General features: G+C 45.1%; 1 protein-coding gene across 1 annotated transcript; it reads right to left on the reverse strand.

Annotated features, from left to right (window-relative positions):
• Positions 1–10,505: 10,505 nt before the first annotated feature.
• On the reverse strand, positions 10,506–15,058 carry LOC308083485 (carbohydrate sulfotransferase 1-like; the record flags this gene model as incomplete). Its single annotated transcript, XM_080425799.1, has 3 exons — positions 10,506–11,284; positions 11,648–11,994; positions 14,729–15,058. 3 exons carry the CDS (start codon positions 15,056–15,058, stop codon positions 10,648–10,650), a joined length of 1,314 nt encoding a protein of 437 aa, XP_080281925.1. The 3' UTR covers positions 10,506–10,647.
• Positions 15,059–18,209: the final 3,151 nt, after the last annotated feature.

The following is an 18,209-nucleotide window of genomic DNA, read 5'->3' on the forward strand; positions in this document are numbered from 1 at the left end:
TCCCCTTCCCAAACCCCACATATCAACGCAGAGAGTAACCAGGCCAACACTAACATTCGCCCTACAGTCATAAACGGGGCATCAGCTCAGCAGTCAAAGCTCACTCCAGAGACTCCTCTCCCCTCAAGAAATATGCAGGATCATCATCGCACATATGGAGCAACGTACAGAAACCGCAGTCCCTCACGTCGATCTATGCCCAACAACACACTTCAATATGTCCGTCACGATCAGACTCACCCTCACCCCTCCATGCCCAGCAACACGCCCCAATACGTCCATCATGACCACAGTAACCCTAGCCCCTCCAAGCCCAGCCACACTCCACAACACCCCCACCATGACCAATCAGGCATGACTGACTTTGTCAGATATTTCGCCCGCCGCGAGCTAGTCGCCACAGGTTTGACCCAATTCAATGACCAACCACAAGGCTACAGAGCGTGGCAACGGTCCTTTCTGAATGCAATCAAAGGCCTAGACTTGACGTCCAGCGAGGAGACGGACATGCTAGTTAAGTGGCTGGGAAAAGAGTCAGCTGAACATGCTGCACGGATCAGAGCTGTCCATATTAACTTCCCAGATACGGGACTCAGAAGGATATGGGATAGACTAGATACATGTTATGGTGCACCCGAAGTAATTGAAGATGCACTCTTTCAACGCATCAACAACTTCCCAAAAATCTCCAACCGAGACTATTCAAAACTCCACGAGTTAAGTGATCTCCTTATGGAAATGGAGGCAGCGAAGGAAGACGGAGACCTTCCAGGCCTTCAGTACTTAGATACACCACGGGGAGTAAATCCTTTGGTGCAAAAGTTGCCCTTTAACCTGCAAGAAAAGTGGCTGTCTCTTGGATCTTACTACAAACTAAAGCACCACGTCTCATTCCCTCCATTTGAAGTATTTGTCGACTTTGTGAGTGAACAAGCCAGGATCAGGAACGATCCAAGTTTTAACTTCATTGGCCAAGCGGAAGCCCCTCCAAAAGCAGACAGGGCTCCTTGGAGTAAACAGAACGCAATCTCAGTCCACAAGACAGATGTATGTCCTACATCCCCTGTTGGCTCAGACAGGCAACCTGAGGATCCGGATAGAGAGTGCCCAATCCATAAAAAGCCCCACCTACTCCGGAGGTGCCGGGCTTTCCGTGAGAAAACTCTTGAGGAACGTAAAGCATTCCTGAGGGAGAACGGGATTTGCTATAAATGTTGCACATCTACACGACACATGGCAAAGAGCTGTAATTACACAAAGCCGTGTGAGGAGTGTGGAAGTGAGGGGCATACGTCTGCCCTCCACCCTGGACCAGCACCGTGGACCCAGGAGCCATGCGTCCCTTCAGAAGATGGCGGGGAGCAAGATACTACGCCATCTCCAGAAGTCACAACTTACTGCACCCAAGTCTGTGGTGACGCTCAGAGCAGCAGATCATGCGCGAAGATCTGTCTCGTTAAGATCTATCCTGTCAACCATCGTGACAGAGCATTGAAGGCCTACGCGATCATCGACGAGCATAGCAATAGATCTTTAGCTCGTTCTGAGCTCTTTGATGCCTTCAATGTCCAAGGCACCTCCTCTCCATATTCTCTCCAAACCTGCTCTGGGGTGACAGAGACCATGGGGAGAACAGCACTAGGCTACCAAATAGAATCTTTGGATGGAGAGGTCAGTCTTCCCCTACCAAGCCTCTTGGAATGCAATGACATCCCTAACAGCAGATCGGCGATTCCGACACCCGATGCTGCATCTCACCACCCTCACCTGAGGTCAGTAGCCCACCTCATCCCGCAGCTCGATCCAAATGCTCAGATCATGCTTCTCATCGGGCGAGATATCATCAGAGTCCATAAAGTGCGCCAACAGCTGAACGGCCCTGACGATGCCCCCTACGGCCAGAAACTTGACCTGGGATGGGTGATAGTTGGTAACGTCTGCCGGGGAGGTGCAACAGTCCAACCTGATCCAAGCAGCATGGGTCAGACAGCCTCGGCCTCACAGCTCTTTCCCAACAGCGTGGTCCACCACACCACTGAGTACAACCCAGTTACTAACAAGCATCCAACCTCTACCCCTTCAGCAGGGCCAGGTAGACCCATCGGAAACACTCGTCCTACAGACAACCAAATTTCAACAAAACCCCTTAGCACCTTGAGCCGTGCTACTACTGCCAACACCAGCGCTTTCACCAGAACCAGAGCTCTGTCACTGCGAAGTAATAGCATCACTACAAGTCTGAAGGCCCCGGCCTTCACCAGTCACACTACGGCCAAACCAGTCAAACGGCAGCAACGACTGCTCTCTTCTCCGCAACAAATCAGGACCCCCAACGCATCAGCCCGCAGATACGGGGAAGGCTCTGTCAAGAACATTCATGACTTCAAAAACTTAGACAGATACGCAAAGTGCAAGTAAAGGTGACATTAAAGACAGTCCTACTCCTCCTCCCTGAGAGGAAGCCATAATAACTGACTTTGGGTAGTGGCGTTTTACGCCAGACGGGGAGTGTTCTGTTACAGTTGTTTATTTCATGCTTGTGTTTTATTTTGAAAAGATGTAAATTCATTGTTTTCTATGGCAGCTAGTGTCTCTTTAATAAAGACAGGAAGTAGGTCAGGGTTATCATGTGACTCACATGTCATGTGACTTCAATCAGGAAGTGCACCAGTTTCATGACACATGCAGACTAGAGCTACTGTGTTTTGTATCTGCAAACATCTGCTCAATTATTTTCTCTATCGTAGCATCGTTGGTATGTATTGTCATCTCTTGTTCTAGTCTATGATTGTAGTTCACTATTTTTTGTATGGAAAGTACATTTTGTGAAGTTTGATGTAAAAGCCTGTCAAGTAATTCTTGGTTGAATATTTTGCCTACCTGTTCATCTCAGATCAAATTACTTATCTACCTGATGTAAAGTTGTTTTTACTCACCTGTGATTACTAATTAGTCATTGTACTGATGCAGGAAGTTCTGTTTGTAATATTATTCATGTAACAGCAACAGTGTTGAGGCCTTCAGGCCACAGTAGTAAATTGTAGTTTAATTGTGATAGTGATTCCAATTGTTGATTGATCATTATTCTGCAATGCATATGTGACATTTGTTTTGCATATAATATGTTTACAGTAAGCATAGTTTTGATTATGCTTTTGTCTACTTTCAGTTTTACCCTTCTTTTTGTTAATAAACCTGCGTGGACAAAGAGAGAACGTCTCCAGAGTTTTAATGAAGGGAAGGCGTTTATGCTTACTGCCAAGTTATCTACTCTACTTAACGAGGGCGGCACAATGATGCTATATTCACCATCAATACTGATGAGTCACAGTTAGCATGATGCTACATTCACCATCAATACTGATGAGTCACAGTTAGCATGATGCTACATTCACCATCAATACTGATGAGTCACAGTTAGCATGATGCTACATTCACCATCAATACTGATGAGAGTCACAGTTAGCATGATGCTACATTCACCATTGATACTGATGAGAGTCACAGTTAGCATGATGCTACATTCACCATTGATACTGATGAGAGTCACAGTTAGCATGATGCTACATTCACCATCAATACTGATGAGAGTCACAGTTAGCATGATGCTACATTCACCATTGATACTGATGAGAGTCACAGTTAGCATGATGCTACATTCACCATCAATACTGATGAGAGTCACAGTTAGCATGATGCTACATTCACCATTGATACTGATGAGAGTCACAGTTAGCATGATGCTACATTCACCATCAATACTGATGAGTCACAGTTAGCATGATGCTATATTCACCATTGATACTGATGAGAGTCACAGTTAGCATGATGCTACATTCACCATCAATACTGATGAGTCACAGTTAGCATGATGCTATATTCACCATTGATACTGATGAGAGTCACAGTTAGCATGATGCTACATTCACCATCAATACTGATGAGAGTCACAGTTAGCATGATGCTACATTCACCATTGATACTGATGAGAGTCACAGTTAGCATGATGCTACATTCACCATCAATACTGATGAGTCACAGTTAGCATGATGCTATATTCACCATCTATAGTGCTTGCCAACGTGTCGTCACCACGGGGGGGGGGGCGTGGCATAGTAGCTGCAGACATACTGGTGGGGGGCAATGTTAAGTCAACCTGTTTATACCCCACTAAGATGTCCGCCGCTACCAAATGACACTTGTTGACGCCCCCTTCAGGATTTTTGGCACGCATTATACTGATGAGAGTCTCAGTTAGCATGATGCTACATTCACCATCCATACTGATGTAAGTCACAGTTAGCATGATGCTACAGTAACAGAGTGGTTCACTACCTCACCCTGATGGCCTGAAAGTCTAATCTCCCCCGGGCGATAGGGATATCCCTTTGGCTTAGTGGTAAAGATGTTGACTTTCCACGCGGGAGACCCGGGTTCAAATCCCGGGCGTTTCACTACATTCACCATGCTGCCTCTCTGATGGGTAAACACCGGGGCCAATCACTTGATGGGACAAATGTGGTCAAACATTTGATTGGAAGGGGGTATATACCCTCTGGCTAACCTGATAGCAACGCTTGATTAGTAACCTCAACCTCCCGCGATCGTATCCCATCGCGGGTACTACTTTTTTTTCTCTTTTTCCGCATAGTTTTTTTTGGGGGTTAGGATTAGGTCAGGTTCAGGCATAATTATTTTTGAGGTTTAGGGTTAGGTTTAGGTTCAGGTATATTTTTGTGAGGTTAGGGTTTGGGTTAGGTTTAGGCATAGTTTTGTGAACATGTGACGTCATTTTGTCAAAACTTGACTTTCAGGGCATCCCATCATGTCAAAACTTGACTTTCAGGGTGTCCCATCATGTCAAAACTTGACATGATGGGCTACTGACAGAGCGGCAAAATGTAACGCCTTGGGGAGTGAGTCTATCCTGAGCAGCCAGCCGGTCATCAAATTATTGGCTTAGGAATGCGACAAAAACAAAAAAAATCTCAATGAATTCAAGGCTTCATGGGGTGTGTAATTGATAGAAAATAAGTATTTTTTTGGGTGCACTACTCCTTTAAGTATTATGACAGTGTCGTGCAAAAGTAGTGAAAATAACCGATTGGAACAAAAGGTTCTTTTTTTTTTTCATTTCCTGAAAAGTAACAGTTTTGGACATCAAATGTTTTCTGCCCCACAGCTATAGACTTTAGTTTCCACAGTTACAATCCAGGCTCCGTTTCCCATGCTGTTCAGTTGTGTAGTTATCTGTTATGACGTGCCAGAGTGCTACTAGACAATTGCCAGAAAAAGAAAATATAATCCAAATGAAGGTTTGAAATTAAAAGAAGAATGAAAAGATGAAGAGAATGTAAGAAAACTGCAGAGTGAAGAGCAGTTTAGGGAGAGAAAAACACACTGGCATAGTTTGTGGGTGTTTTAGACAGACTTTGATCGACACGACAATGTAGCCATCCTGATAAACACATTTCAACTCACATCTCTACACAAGAATACAGTGGCTTCCAAATATAATATCCTATCTCTATATTTTAAGTTTTTGTTTTATTTTAAAATGAATGTCCTACTTCGTCATACTACAGTGTCACACAAAAGTAGCAACATTTTTCCGATCTACAAGCTCAAAACGTGTTGTGTCACAACTTGTTTTGAGCTTGTAGATCAACAATATTTTCTATTTTGGGATATTTATCCTGAAAAGTTACAGTTTTGGATATATGAGGTTTCCACCCAAGTGCAACGATATGAAACAATGTTTTCTCTCACAATAATAATTGTGGAGGAAACATTTTTTTCAATATCAAAGTCAGGGGAATACATGTTTCCGTTGTGCTTAGCCAAAGTAATAGCAACAATGTTTAACAATCTATTTATTATAAAAGCGCCAACATAATACGAGTGAATGTCATAAAAGAAATGGTTTAAAACATACTATTCAATTCCTCCTAACTGCATGTAATAGTTATTGTTTTTTTTTTTCCTTCTAATTTTAGATTAGCCAAAAGAAAAATTACCCCCTTTTTCTCCCCAATTTAGTCGTTATGCCAATGAATTCCTCCCCACCACACATTTCTGTGTTGTCACTGCTGTTGTATCCTTACTGACTCACCTGCCAGTGAGGAACCCCCACCGGGAAGACCTAGGGCCTTCGTCCTGCTCCTCCCGCCCAACACTCCTTGCTGTCAGGCTCCGCCCCCAGCCTGTAAGACTACGCGCAATAACCATTATCACCCTCCTCCCCACCCGGCTTCCCTCCCCCGAACACGGGCCAATTATGTTCGTGTCATAGACATTGAAAAGTATGGACAATATTACGCCCATAGACCGTAAATGAAGCCTATTTTTCAACGATTTCCATCTTTCTATATCCTATGCACTCGGAAATGAATGCTATTGGTTGGGACCAGAGCGGGGTTGGGGAATGAATGCTATTGGTTGTGTAGCTTGTCAATCAAATCATCACAAGGTAGCCACGCCCCTCCTACAGCATACCCTACTTTATCATCAATTTTAATATATCATGGTGATTGAAAGAAGACTTTAAACTAGCGACTGGAAGCATGTAGTATTTATGACAATGTTTATTAAGGTAATAAAATTACCTTAATTAAAAAAAAGTGAAAAAATGTGCAAAGTTCGGCAAAAAAACATCTGCTTGAATGGAGCCTATTTGCTTTGTACACCAGCAGGTGTGAAACAGCGAGACTACAGGCCATTCATATGAACTGTCACTTCCTATATAGACTCAATTTACAACTCGGAAGCTGGCCCCTTGGTGTAGACAACCGACAAAGCCGGACGCACCACGATGGATTCAAAGGGACTGCGCCACCTGAGCGCACGTAATAACTGTTTAATGTACGTTAAATTGTTCGCAAAAAAAAACATGTGCAATTCTTATCATGAACATACCACAGTACATTTGTAAGATAACTACAGTATGTTCCATGCATGTTGTGAAGCCTACATAATTCACACACGCACGCACGCACGCACGCACACACACACACACACACAAACACACACACACACACACACACACACACACACACACACACACACACACACACACACACACACACACACACACACACACACACACACACACACACACCCCCACACACACACACACACACACACCCACACACTCATTTTAAACAGGGGACTAGACAAGAAAATAAGCTTTTCCCCTCCATATCCCTGCTGGTGCAGTTATAATCACTGTATGTATACTGTCTTCTGTTTATAGGATAAGAGGATGTAAACATTGTGTTTAATGCCAGTGTGTCTGTCTTATAGGCATGTGGTATTAACCCAGTAAGGCCGGGAACGCAGGGTCAGTGTGTCATTTTAGATTTCTTTGGCACAAAGATTTGCCGGCCCCCTTGTAACGCTGAGGACCCATGTGTTACCTTGGCTATTTAAAAAAATAGCAGATATACAAGCTCACTGCGAGTCACTTCGTGCCACGCTGTTGAACATTTTAGAAAGGTCTTGAAACAATGTGGAAAATTTGCATATGTCTGAATAATCTTTATTAAAAAGTTTGAGAACCACTGCCCTAAGGGTCCCAGACCCCCCGTTGAAGACCCTACACCCATATCACTAACGACGAGGAAGTCTGGCAAAAAGATCAGCCAAGCCATCGACCCACATAAACCCAAGTGGTACGGCCACAACACCGGATCCTCAGGCCTTACAAAGACCATTGTGCAAGGCAGCGTACAAGGTGTCTGGAGACGAAAAGGAAAAGATGGGAAGATAACGTGGGAGAATGGACTCACTGGAAACTCAGTGAGGCAGACAGAGAGCTGCAGAGGACTAATCTCGCGTCCAGTGCCGGCCCCGAGCAATTTGGTGCCCTAGGCAGGATTTTACCAGGCTTTCCACCGCGGAGGAAAGCCTGGTATTCGCTCTAAAACTAGCTGTGTGATCCGCTTTAGAAAAATAATCGTGGTTCCGGTCGGCGTCGCATTGTTTTTGTTCCCCACATAATGAAAATCAATCAGTTTAGTCTCGCTACGAGTTAGAATAAAACATGGACATACCAAACAATTATTATACCAAAAGAAACAAAACGATTATACCAAACTAAACAAGTTTTAAACTAGGGGAATCATTTTGGAGATGCACGGCACTGGTGGTTCCGGTCATGGGTTCCGGCCGCCTGATGACGTAAAGTTATTTTTCCTACTCCGACCAGATCAGAAACCCGAAAATGGTATTGATCCAGGCTAGCCGAGGACAGAGAGTAGTTAGTGGTGGACAATACTTAAAGGATCTACAGTACACCATGCATTTAAAAAAATCATATTGTTTATGTCCCTCAAACGTTTTTCAAAAGGTTTGAGTCTAAATCAACCTCAGATATACTCATTTCAACTAACTTCTCTCTGGCTTATAAAGCACTTTCACCTGCAATACCACATTGTCCTGATTTGGCACGTGGCGCTATTGAGCCAGTTTGTTGAGCCATCCATGTTATCTCCTGGTTCTGTGTGGAAAAAGAAAAACGATTTTTTTATGTTAGAACTGAAAAACGGGAGGGATTGTATCGCTTGTGATGTCACATGCGGGGGCAAATCATTTTGGCCTGTTTTGAGACCAATTTACATAAAACCCCAGATATGCTGCATGTGAAAGCCTGAGTGCTCAAACTGGGGTATTTTTGGGGATAGAAGAGAGGTAGGGGAGACCGTCGGACAGAAACCTCTCCCATATTTAAACCTTTTGTATTTTTTCGTACATTAACGCCTTACTTGATCACTTGGTCTCACAAAAAAGCTTCAAAAGTAGCAGATTTACGGGCTTGAAAAATGGCGTGAAGCGATACGTTTTGAGCTTGTAGATCTGCTACTTTTGCTATTTTCGAATTTGTAATCCTGAAAACAGTTTTGGATATACATTTATGAGGTGTCCACCCGGCAGTCGACAGAGACGAGATGGTCAGCAAGCCTCTTCTGCCATGAGGACCCGCAAATACAATTCATCTGTAACAATTCATAATTCATGATTCGACAAGGCGTATAATGTATGTAGGCAGTTTACCAGAAAAAAATGAAAAAAATGGACTCATTTACTTATTTCTCAGACTTATTTCTTTATCTGAATTCATCGATTTATACGTTGATAATGAGGTAATGGTTTTGAACCCTTAAAACCTCTATATACTTCAGTGACCAGAGTCCACCAGGGGTCTATTCTAGGCCCCCCTCTTTTTTTCCCCTATACACCAAAGCTTTTCGTCGAAAATAGACGATCCTCAAACCCACAACCTGTCATTGCGACATTGTGAGCGACGTTGCATCGCTGCAACATATCGCAACGCCTTGTGAGCTTGTAGATTTGCTATTTATATTTCGACAAATGTTGGCCACAGAATAGGCGGCGCTAGTGTTCATGTGGCTTATGACAGTGGTTCTCAAACAGATATTGTGCCAAGGTAGAAAAGATTTGCACTGTATTTTTTAATTTTTTAAAAAAGATTTTTCAAAATGTTTAAAAAATAGCCTAAGGATAGGGTTAAAGTGTTTAAACTGATTGTGATACTAACTATGTTCAGCTGGAACCCCACTTTGGGAACCACTGGCTTATGACTAACGGGACCACGCTCGTTAGTGTGGCGCGTCCATCACAGACGATTTCAAACATTTTGATGAAACATCCATATATAACCTCTGTCATGACCTCTGACCCTTCCACTAGAGTGGCTGTTCATCTGCTCCATTACCCTTTGTGGTTTGATATCGCCGCTGTCAGGCAGAAACCTCGTACCTTCAACCCTTTTTATGATTTTTTTTTGGCGTAATTTAATGCTCTACTTTATCATACTACAGTACTACACAAAAGTAGCTACGCAAGCTTACGTAGATCTGGGAACAAAAACGTTGGAACCGCGGTTCCATCCTTCTCTGGAAGTCAAGGCATCATTCATAGGTTGGCGAAGAGCACCCTCTAACGTAATCACTAAAAACAAGATTCTGTTTAATGGATGCAATATCGCGTCTTTGGCAGTCAATGAGTTAAGAGCTTGTGACTGAATAATAACTACATTGCATCCATTTGGAACACAAGTTATTATTTTTTTCAAATGATCCAGAAAACAGTTTTGGACATACAAGGTTTCCCTCCCCCCGACAGTGACGATGTAGCTGTCAGACACATCTCCTCTGTTCTCAGGAGGACAGAAATGCCACAGTGGTAAAGGCTGCGACATTCACTATTTATTGCACAGTAGGGCTTTACAGTCCATTGTAATCACAGGTTCTATAAAAAAACAAACTCATTCTCTGTCTGCCTGAACAGACCAACGACAGCTTTGAATGAATGTACACAAAATGGACGGAGACAGTGCCTTGTCTTGGCTCTATTTGTGGAGACGAAAATGTTTTTAAAAAATCCTTCAATCAGATGTTTTGTCATTTTTTTTTAGCTCATTTGTACTTAAAAGTGTGCTATTTCTAGAACTAAATGAGAATCATCCGTTATTCCCATATGGTGCATTCAAGGATCTTTAGTTTAGTGCAAAGTTGAAGAAACAAACAAAACGAAGAAAAAAAATACAGAAACAATAACTGAACTAAGGAAATAAGGCAACATTTATAAATATATCAAAAATAGTCTTTTTCCCAGAACTATCTTCATTTACGAAAAAGGTACAAAGGTTTTGTCCTGGACGAGCGAGAGGGACATGTTTTTCAGTTCCTCCGCCGATCTCACAGTTTTGTACCCCAGCTGGTGGAGCACCTTCTGACACACCACCTGTGTGTACTCCACCATGTCGTAGGACAGTTTCAACCGCCAGCTCTCCGCCGTGGCCGCCGAGTCCCTCACCGTGCCGAACTTGTGTTTGGCCGACGGCTCGCTGCTGCCCCTGGTGCTCGCCTGTATCCAGTCCTCCACGTTCTTGTCCATGGGCAGCCCCAGGTAGTCGTAGATCTCCCTGGTCTTGAGGAGCGGGTTTTGCGCCAGGTCCTCGTAGCGAACCAGCATGTACTTCCCTTTGAGCCAGGGCGGGTGGCCGAGGCCGGTGGACACGGAGCTGAGGAAATCGTCGCAGACCATCGTCAGCTGGCTGAGGTCCAGGTTGTAGGGTCGGCGACCCGTGGCCCGCCAGATGCGCCACAGGCGGTACGTGTCCCTGAAGGTCTCGATCCGCGACGAGAGGATCCCGCGGGGGTCCCTGACCAGCTGGATGACCTTGAGGTTGAGCCGGGGGTCCTCCACCAGAGCGCGCAGGTCCCCGATCTCCGGCACCCGGACGATCTTGATCACCACGTGCCTCGGAATCAGAAGAATCAACTTTATTGTCACATCACAGGTTTACAGGTGTAAAAAAGAGGGTGAAATAAGTTTATGTGCAAAGCTCCATCGTTTTTGTTATTCCCATAAGACAGAGGTCTTCAACGTTTTTCAGGCCAAGGACCCCTTAGCTGAGAGAGAGATGAAGCAGGGACCCCCCACTACATATTGGATAATGTTTCCCCCCAGAATAGGGATGCTAGGGAAGTCCCTATCACACACAGATGTGGAATCTCTGAGGACCGCCTAAGGGTCCCAGACCCCTTGTTGAAGACCCCTGTATAAGTGAAGAAGAAGGGTGGGAGGCAAGGGGGGTAGAGAGATCAATACAACAAATATCTACCTCTTGTCGCGGCATGCCTCGGTCGCCAGGGTCATGTTGAGCGCGGCGCACTTCTTGACACAGTCGCCCTCCTCCACGTTGACGTCGGCGGGGCCGAAGGCGTCGCACACGGGCTGCTGGCACAGCGCCCGGCTGGCGCCGCGGCGGAACAGCTTGTCCGTGGTGTGGTTGGCCGGCACAGGCTTGATATAGCTCTCCAGGAAGTAGAGGTCGCAGTCGTACAGGCTCCGCAGCAGGTCGCGGCTGGCGCCCAGCATCACGCGGCGGTCGGCCGTGTTGCGGCTGTGGGACAGGCGGGGGATCAGGGTGGTCTGGACGTGGTAGAGAGGCTCGAACAGGTAGAAGACCTACACAATACAATAGATACTTTCATTGACACAAAATCCAAAGCAATATAATCAACGGCAACTCGCTCGCCTGACGTTCTTTTGCCAGCACTTCCGCATTCCTGGAGTGGGTGTTAGCATAGACATATAAAGGTAGACGCCTCCTCCGGCTCTGAGGTGCCTGTATCTCGGGCGCGCACCAGCTTCCGCCCTCCCTCTGGAAGTTTCCGCGTTCGTCACTGAAGGGGACGTTCGGTAGGCCAATCAGAGGCCTACCGAACGTCCCCCTCTGTGACTCACGCGGAAACTTCCCGAGGGAGGGCGGAAGCAATACAAGGTATTGCGATACAGGTTGCTCCAATGAACTGCAGAGGCCAATGAGGTATCTAGGTTGCTATATCTATGTGTGGAAGGGCCCGGGACGGCACCGCATGACTGGAAGTGGGTTGACGTTTGGTCACATACGTCCCAAGAAGTCACAATATACATTTTGGCTTCATTAACAACTTAAATGTATTCTGGGAAAATGGTAAATGGGTAAATGATGTCCCCCTGGTCCCAGTTCCCACTGCATTAGTTCCGCTCAGTCAATTATTAGAGTTGATTCTACCGGGCTCAGACCAAATGTCATTCCTGCTTCAATTATTAACAATAATACGTTTTTACATCACCTGTCTGTCGACACATGCCATGACACCCACATTATCCCCTATTTTAACAATAATTGGCAATAGTGCCCCGCCACCTTCTTAGACATGGTGTTGGACACCGCCACCTTCGCCCACTTAGTTGTGCAACACACCTTCTCCCACTGTTAAGGTAAAATGGTTAAAATGGTTATGGTTTTTATAAAATGTCAGGTCCATAGTTCATAAATCATTTATCCTTGAGGACTTTTTCACCTCCCACAAACTGGACCTCATGTTCCTGACAGAGACATGGCAGCCTGTAGGTGACTCTTCATCATTCTCAGAAATCCTCCCCTCTCTCTGACTGCTCCTTCTTCAGTTCCTCTCAAACCACCAGCACTGGTGGAGGCCTAGCCTCCAGATCATATTCACAGTGTCAACAGATCCAACCTGATTTCAGATAAACCTCCTCTCATGTGTTCTGTGCAGTGGTTTATCGCCCTCCAAAATATCATGCAGAATGTATTCAGGACATCAGAGGTTATGGTCAAATACGATCACATCCTGATTTTGGGAGATTTTAATGTACATGTCTGCTGTGAATCCAGACCTTTAATTAAAAACTTTGACTTAAATCTTATCGACTCTTTTATCTTAACTCAATCAGTTACCGGCCCGACCCATGACAGGGGACACACCCTGGATCTTATTTTATCCCATGGTGTCACTGTTACGGACATTTGCACGTCATTTTGCATCTTCCCTATTTTATTCACTGCCTTAATCCCCTGTTAAATAGTTTAATTGGACGCCCCTGCCCGCCGTCGGCGCATTATCACCTCTGCTACTGCCTCTCAGTTTTCCCTCATTTTTGAAAATTCCGCAAGATGTGCCCTTGACAGAAATCACACTTTGAGTGCAGAGGAACTCCTTTTGATGACACTTGCACTAGCACACTGGACTCCGTCGCACCTTTTAGGCTTAAAACTAAAAGCACAAAAGCACTTTCCAAGCCATATGGCTCAACAACTCCACTTGTGACCTCAGATGCGCTGGCAGGCGCGCTGAGAGGAAGCTGCAAAAACACAAGACTTCATGTCTCATTAGAGATTCTATACATGGTTGCTTCCGGGAGTATCAGAGAGCTGTCAAAACTGCAAAAATAGATTACATTTCTAACCTAGTATCCAACAACGGCCATACAACTGCCCTGTGATACATCCCCGGTTGTGCCTTCACCTACTCTCTGCGACGATTTCCTTAGTTTTTTCACAGACAAAATCACTGCTCTTAGATCTGCCCACTCACCTACTCCCCTTGTACCCATCCCATCCATGCCAGATGCCACCTTTGCTCAGTTTGAGGCATTGTCAAAGTTCGACCAGTCGGCCCTCAGACGTCTGCAGCTCGTACATAACGCTGCCGCTCGCCTCCTTACTGGCGAAAGGAAGCGCTATCATATCACTCCGTTCCTCGCCTCACTTCACTGGCTACCCGTCAAATTTAGAATTTATTTTTAAGATTTTATGGTTTGTTTTTAGAGCCCAAAATGGGCTGGCCCCCCAGTATCTGTCTGATCTTATAGAGCCATACACCCCAGCCGGGGCCCTGAGGTCGGCTGACCAGTTGCTCCTGATTGAGCCTACAACTAACTACGGGTCCAGAGGTGACCGAGCCTTTGCTGTGGCCGGCCCCATGCCTCTGGAACAGTTTGCCCCGACATATCAAGTCCGCTCGCTCCTTAGCGGTCTTCAAATCTTCACTTAAAACTAATTTCTTCTCCTTGGCTTTTAACTCTGTCTGATCGTGTAACCCTGGCCCTTACGTTTGGCTTACGTCTTGGCCTAATTGTGAAATGCTGTCTTTATTCGTTTTTGTTATTTTAGTTGTTAAATTGTGTTATTTGTTTTCTTGTTTTTAATCTGACTTGTACAGCACTTTGGTTGACCACTGGTCATTGTAAATGTGCTTTAAAAATAAAGTTTGAGTTAAGTTGCACATTTTTGGGAGTGAGAGTGTGTTGGCTGGCAAATCAAAAGGCGTGTTCTCCGTGGACACGCCCCCCTAATGGATAGCGTCACAACAAAGCCGAGGCTTGTTTCCATCGTGGTCTATTACTCTATTACCTCCTGGTGCTGGTTAAGCAGCTGGCCCACGAAGGAGGAGCCGCTGCGGGTGGTGGCCAGGACCAGGATGTGGGTCTTCCTGGCCGTGGCGTTGAAGGAGACGTAGGGGTAGTCCTCACAGCCGCCGCCGCCGCCACCACCGACGCCGCCGCTCCGCTCGAAGCCGGGCGGCTCGGTCTCCTGGGCGCCCGGGCCGCAGTTGTTGTGCGTCGTGCTGCTGGGCAGCGGACACAGCTGGAAGGGCTTGGAGGTCAGCGTCCGAATGGCCGTGTACTGGATGGCGATGGAGACCAAGGCCAGCAGGATGACCGCCTTCCAGGAGCATTGCATGGCTGAAGCACTTCATCTAGACACAGTGGGCCATGCCAGCTTCTCCCTGGGAAAGTAAAGTAAACACACATATTGTCACTGTCGGTTTGGAAACATGTCCAAAACCGCTACTTTTTAGTAAATGGAAACAAATATTTTCTGAAATAGTGAGTTTCAGAATATAGCTAATCCAGGGGTTCTCAACCAGTGGTCCTTGAGGGGGTTCCAGGGGGTTCCAGGGGGTCCCCAGCTACATGATAGCTATTTAGGAACCAAATGGACTCTTATCATAAGGGTCTTATGTGCCTGTAACTCAGACAGTGTACACATGGAACCATTTGGTTCCATTTGTACACTCTCTGAGTTAAATTAACATTGATCTTACAATATAAATGAGGGTCCCAGAGATAGAAATGCCATCAAATGGGGGTCCGTAGCCCTAATACATGTCAAACTGGGGGTCCTTGAAGTGAAAATGGTTGAGAATCACTGCTAGAGCCGTAGAAATCTTCTCTTATGGGGGTCCCTGGTATATCTTTTCAAATGGGTGGTCCGCAGGCTAATAAGTGTCAATTTGGGGGTCCTTGACATGAAAAGGGTTGAAAACCACTGAGCTGATCTACAAGGTCACAGTGCATCGCAGGAATGAGTTCAGTCAGGACAACTCATGAATGGATAAAATATGTTTTATTGAATATACAATGAGCAATATATTTATTTTGGTTTGGTGATGAATTGGATCTGCTTTTAGGTACTCTGAGAACGCACATTACATCTTCATACCAATAGGGACTCCGAATCCCCCAGTACGTAAAAGTAGATCTAAAACGACAGGTGGTGGAGGGTGAGCAGTAAAGTTTAAAGCAGCACAGACAGCAGTAGGCAGCGGAAAAACGGCAAGCAAGGAATGAGCAATGCAACTTCCCCATTTAAATAGGAGAATAGAAGCCGATGGTCGGCCAGCAACAACTGCACTGAGTTCCCTGACAGAACTTGCTCTGTGCATGTACCAAGTGCGACGCACGTTCGTTTTAACACATTGGGTGCCAAAACCGGGAATCTCCGGATTTAAATTTTTAATGCTTAGGTGCCAAAACCGGGATCTACCGTGAAATCAGTATTTATTTATTTATTTATTTATTTTTCACAAGGTGGTGGGGGGCTGGCGCAGCTTTGGAATCACCCACCGGGACTCTGAAATGGAAGGGACAGATGGATCACTGTGCCAAAAAAAATGGCTCCCGTCCGCTCCCGTTCCATCTCCTTGATAAAAACCTCTGCATCTCCTTAACTTTTTACAGTGGGGAAAACAAGTCATTTTCGATGCGCGATCACTCCGCAATGGTGACTCGCGTGAGAGATGTTATTGTTCCAGGCGTTAGCCAGGACCATCCATCGTTGTGCACGCATCCATTGTTTATATGCGGGTGCTCGCCGTGGAGTCTACAGCTCTAAACAGCGCAGCGTTACAAACGGTGAGATCTCTGGCACTCAACGTAATCTGTTTTAATAAAACTCTGGCACCGAATGTGTTAATACCCAGAATGATTGAATAATCTGCCCAGGTGCTGTTCTGACCTCCACTGGAGTCAGTGCATGAATGGGGTTTTACACACTGGCTCCAGAGGTGCAACCAAAACGTGTTCATGTGAAAACCATGTAGGCCTAATTTAGTCATGATACTGCTGCACAGGGTGCAGTAATCCTATCGTTTTGAAAATGTCAGTAGTTTAACTGGAGCCCTCAATTTGAATAGTGGTGACCTGTTCATAGACCATAACAATTTGTGTATATTTTTTAAGATATTTAATTGACAGAGACATGCCGTAAAGATCGTCTGGAGCGGGACTCGAACCCGCGATGCAATGTCAGGCTACATTAGAGCCTCGGGGCTCTATTAAGGATGTCTTAGTTACCGCCAGGTCTCATTCCTTAATTTAAGACGTGGAGGCGTGACCAATGCCATCTTGCTAGTATGGGTGCGGTAATGTGCCCACTGCACCAAGGTGCTAAGCGGTAAAAACTTCCCTGAATTAGTCATGGGTGTGTTTGAGCGTTACTTTAATCAATCCAATCAGAGTACCCGCTGCCATTCCCTTTAAGATCAGCGCAAGACACAGTGCTATTGTCCGTGCATTAAGCGGCGAGACCAAAGAGAAAGAAACCCCACATTCAAAGGAGAGATGTCCAACTGCAGGCATGGCCATCATAACCACTGTAGCCTCTGTGTTATTGTATGACTTTCTCATGTCCCAAACACATTGATATATCTTGACAAACCAATATTATTATATTAATAATAATAATAATAATATCCACATTCTCAGTTGCCTCAGCATCTCCCCTTATATGCAACAAGTGGACACATCTGTATGTCTCACACAATTGCTCAATCCTGCTACTGCTGCCCAAAATATCTGATCTCCAAGCAAAAAACAGTCGCTGTGTGACACGTTGTATGCTTGTAGATCAGATCTGTTTGCACAGCATTATGTGAAAGTGAAAATTACAGAAGAGAGCAGTGTTGCCAGATTTTGTGAGAGAAATAAGCAGCTAGGTCTATGAAAACAAGCCCAAAACTGTGTATTGGCCTATAGTCATGTGGCAAGTCTTGCTGGCAAGTCTTATTCCTTAAGTGTTTGCGTTCAGCGCAACTTGCATAATAGGGATTGCACATAAGATGGTGACGTTATCACTTAATTACCGCCTAAGACGTGGATTTAAGTCACACATAATAGAGCCCTAGGAGCCCTATCTTGGCCCGAAGTGGCTAAACCCACTATTTGGGGATTTAGCATTGCGCAAGGGGCGTTCCCGTGCAAAGGTTGCTATCTTCGGACACCAGCATTATCCTTAAAACACCTGCGCAAGTACAATTTTGAGGTACATTTACTTTACTGGAGTATTTCCAATTTTCGATACTTTTACTTCTACTCCACTACATCTCGGAGGCAACTATTGTACTTTTACTCCACTACAATTATTTGGAAACTTTAGTTACTTTGCAGATATAAATTATTACATTAAAAAACATACATTAACCACTTTAGCCCTATACCTAGGCTATTTGAAAATAGCCGATCTACAAGCTCACAACGCGTCACATCGTGACGCGTTGTGAGCTTGTAGATCTGCTATTTTCAAACATTTTAGTACTTTTACTTTTGGTACT

The sequence above is a fragment of the Gymnoscopelus braueri genome (assembly GCF_963280865.1).
Source record: "Gymnoscopelus braueri genome assembly, chromosome: 1".
Classification (NCBI taxonomy): Eukaryota; Metazoa; Chordata; class Actinopteri; order Myctophiformes; family Myctophidae; genus Gymnoscopelus; species Gymnoscopelus braueri.